General features: G+C 52.1%; 1 protein-coding gene across 1 annotated transcript; it reads left to right on the top strand.

Moving 5' to 3' along the window:
• Positions 1-2,248: 2,248 nt before the first annotated feature.
• Positions 2,249-3,319, top strand: LOC133904063 (BTB/POZ and MATH domain-containing protein 1-like). The gene has a single exon (XM_062345537.1). It carries the CDS (start codon positions 2,249-2,251, stop codon positions 3,317-3,319), a length of 1,071 nt encoding a protein of 356 aa, XP_062201521.1.
• The last annotated feature ends 640 nt before the right edge of the window (positions 3,320-3,959 follow it).

Here is a 3,959-nt window from a genome sequence, read left to right as displayed (position 1 = left end):
AAAAAATTCTCCATGATATTTAGGTATGTAACAAGATCCAATTATATGTTTTATATTTTATTTCATTAGCAAGCTCCAATATATAAACTTTATGTATGAGCGTTTTTTTTATTTTTACTTAATTAGTCATACAAAAGGGTTTAATAATAAAGAAAATTTCTAGGTATGGCACCAACAAATACTCATCGGAAGCGTACATGAAAACATACAAAAGGCGGCTCTCTTCCTCCCCTATCCTCCCTCTTCACAATTTTTTTCTAAATAAAATATGATTTTAGACTATTTTTAGCCTCTTTTATAAGGATAGTGGAGGGGTGGAAGCCGGCGGTGCGGGCGGATAGCACCCCTAACCGCTCCCTGAGAGGGCGGCAAGGAGTCGTACCCGCCCCCCCAGGGGGCGGTAAGGAGTGGGCACGGACGAGCACCCCCTTGCCGCCCTCTGAAGGGGTAGTTAGGTCACCCGTCCTTCCAGGGAGTGGTTAGCAGCTCAACCCTTTAGCTTTGTAATTTTTTCACGAGAAATCTATTTATTTAAATTTTTAATAAAAAATAAAAAAAAATAAAAAAAACTCGGTATCTGATGGGGGCGGGGTGGAGCATGGGGTCGAGCCCGGCTGCCATTGCGGAGGCCGCGGCGTTGGCCCAAAACTGATCAGCATCAGATAACTGTGGCGGGCACTGTCCCGGCGGGCCGGCGGTCATGCCGAGGAGCCGGGCTTCCGGTCGGGGCTGGGGACGAGAAGGTGGCCCCAGCATGACTCTGCGGTCTGCACTTCTGCTGGATGCGGGGCTGTGCCGGCCCCAGCATGACTCTGCAGTCTGCACTTCTGCTGGATGCGGGGCTGTGCCTTGCTCACAGTCGATCCCATCAGAGCCTGCGATGACGACTGTACCGGCACAACGACCGTCGACAGCGCCGTCCAGGTGACTGCAAGAACGAAGCAAATTGTCACGTCGCCGTCCAAAGAACCGAGAGAACCAGATAGAATTGCGCGCACCGACCTGGTTGGTTCATAGAACTGGCTGCAGACCCGGCGGCTGCAGCGGCAGTGTGGGAGAGCAGAGGGGAGTCGTCTCGGCGACCGATCTCCGATATCAAGTCGCCGGTCCTCGGCTCGGCGTCGCCGCCACCTTCTTCCTGCGCCACTGCTTGCTCCTCTTGCGCTTCAACCGATACTGTATGCGGCTGCTGCGGTCCTGTGCTGCTCCGGTCTTCTGCAACTGCAAGAAACCAAGAAGTCGGTCGAAACTCCAACACCGCAAGAAGCCAAGAACCAACCCTCGCTCAATGTTCTTGGGCACTAACCTCCGCCGTGCCGCAGCAAGCGAAGGGAGGGGGACGAAGCCGGATGGGTCGTCGGCCGAGAGGTCTGGGCCTTTAGAAACAGCCCACAAAACGGGCCTAAGGTCTTAGACCATGTACACCTGCTTTTTGTCTAAATATCCTTGTAAAGTGAATTAAAAAGCACACACTTCCTAATCTTCATGCGCTAAAATCGCATGCTCGATTTTAAACGACCGTGTGAACACGGGTAAGTTTAGAGAAGGGGTTAATGTTTAGGGTTCACCGGTGACTCTATGAGTTAGAGGGAGGCAAGAGCGGCAGTCGGATCGGCGGTGGGCTGCGACGTGATGGTGGCGCTGCTAGAGCCGTGGTCAGGGTTGGTGAAGGGGGGTTGAGAATGAATTGGTTAGTGAGGGAGGGTAGTGGTGGTGGATCCGATGGTGGAGAAGTCGCTAGCGACGATAGGAGGAGGGGTGGGGTAGGGAAGTGAGTCACGTAGAGCAGGCGGAAATGCGGAGTAGAGAAACAAAGCAGCCAATGTGTGAAGTAGAAGAAGTCTGGACATCCATTGGTGCAAATCAGACGGCAAACGAAGAAAAGAGGCGAGCCCTTAAAAAAAATCATTGTAACCTACAAGAACTATCTGCATATTGCTGCAAATAAACAGGACCTACCTATGAAAAGAGTGATAAGCTATCTGCATCCTTGAAGCCGACTCCGATGATTATCCGAGATGGCCAACCGAATTCGATCCGATCGCCGTCGGGGTTGGCAATAACCCGAGCGGATCGACGCCGTATAAAGGCTTTTGCCGTCTGCCCGTGTTGCCCTAGCTTAGAACAGACTTGCTCCACATACGATCCCCGAACAAAGAACGCGCGTGTCCACCTGGTTTGCGTTGTTGCCGGGAATCGTTGCTGATCTGCATCGCCGAATCTTGTCAAAATCCTCGCCGCCATCGGCATGCCGACGTTCGATTCCGCCTCTGCCATCGTCGGCGGCGCGGCGACGAGGCACCTGCTCCACGTCGATCGCTACTCGCTGAGAAAGGAGCTCCCCAATGGCCAGTGCGTCAAGTTTCCTTTTTTCACCGTCGGCGATTGCTTCTGGTGCATCTGGTACTTCCCCAATGGCGCTCGTTCCTCCTGCGCCGACTACATATCAATCTTCATCGCTCTCGACGACAGAGTCGCCAAGCCTGTCAAGGCACAAGCCAGGTTTACTTTGCTCGATCAGGCGGGGAAACCGGTGCCAGGTCACTCCGTATGCACAGACGAAAGAGAGTACTCTGCGGTTGGCGACCGGGACGGTTGCGACGCTTTCATCAAGAAGGAGTTTCTGGAGGCGTCGGAGCATCTCGTGGCCGACCGCTTCACAATCAGTTGTGATGTCTCCGTTTCTAACACATTCCGCACGGAGAACAGAGCAACGCCGCCGTCTGACCTGCAACGTCATCTCGGCGACCTCCTCGTGGACAAAGAAGGCGCCGATGTCACGTTCCAAGTCGCCGGTGAGACGTTCAGCGCGCACAGGTGTGTTCTTGCAGCTCGGTCGCCAGTCTTCAAGGGCGAGCTCTTTGACGCGACAAGAGAGGGCACTGCCACAGGGCTTTTCCTGCGGATTGATAATATGGAGGCTCAGGTGTTCAAGACCCTGCTACATTTCATATACACCGATTCATTACCGGATATGGCGGGGCAAGAAGAGTCTATGATGGCTGAGCATTTGCTGGTAGCGGCGGACAGATACGACATGCAGAGGCTGAAGCTGATTTGTGAGGAGAAACTGAGCAGAGATATAAACGAGAACACGGCTGCAAAAATGTTGAGGTTGGCTGTACAACGCCGCTGCCAGATGCTCAGGGAGGCTTGCATCGAGTTCCTTAAATATCCTCCTGCACTGGAAGCGGTCATGGCAACCGATGATGGCTTATTTGAGCATGTGGCAAAAAGCTGCCCTGTGCTTTTGAAGGAGTTGTGGGCTGATTGGTTTGAAGACGACTCCATCCAAGACGAGTTGGTCACGTGCTTATGAGGATTTTGGTGGAATGATCCAATTCCTGGTATTAGTACTAGACATGCGCTTACGAGGAGGCAGGTGATGATTGATCAGCCTATTCCATTACTCAAACCAAACATCCAATCGATGTACACGTTAACTGTCCATTGATATTGAAGAAGAAGCAAATTAAGGTCATGAACTGGCAGATTCAGTAATGACAATTACCAACATCTAGAATCAATTAGTGGCTAAGCTATTGTTAGGGGTCGCCATTAAGAACCCTGACACCCTAGGTTCCGCCCGCCTAGATCCAAGGACCACCGATTTCAAAGCTCCTCCAGAGCCCCGTGCTCTGGACTCTCTTCGAAGGCTGCTAACTCCCATAGCCTTGTGGAAGCGACTGCCCCCTCTAGAAAGATCAGCAAGAAAGAGACCCACTGACTGCCATCTGCCTGCCACGAAGTGATCGGTATTTAATTCCATTCTGATCGATGGCCGATTCTGACACACTGGACAGGGCCAGCGCCGCTGTCGACGACCGACCAGGCATTGCAACCACTTGACGTCACTGTTATTATCACGATTAGATGATATCATTAGAGTGAAGTTGAAGGTTCACTCGGGCCCGAGCCATTTTATTAAGCTGGTCCTAGATCCTGGTTGTATGGTGATA

Source organism: Phragmites australis, chromosome 21, assembly GCF_958298935.1.
Source record: "Phragmites australis chromosome 21, lpPhrAust1.1, whole genome shotgun sequence".
NCBI classification, from domain to species: domain Eukaryota; kingdom Viridiplantae; phylum Streptophyta; class Magnoliopsida; order Poales; family Poaceae; genus Phragmites; species Phragmites australis.
Note: the sequence above shows the minus strand (reverse complement) of the source record. Positions and strands in the feature narration are given on the sequence as shown.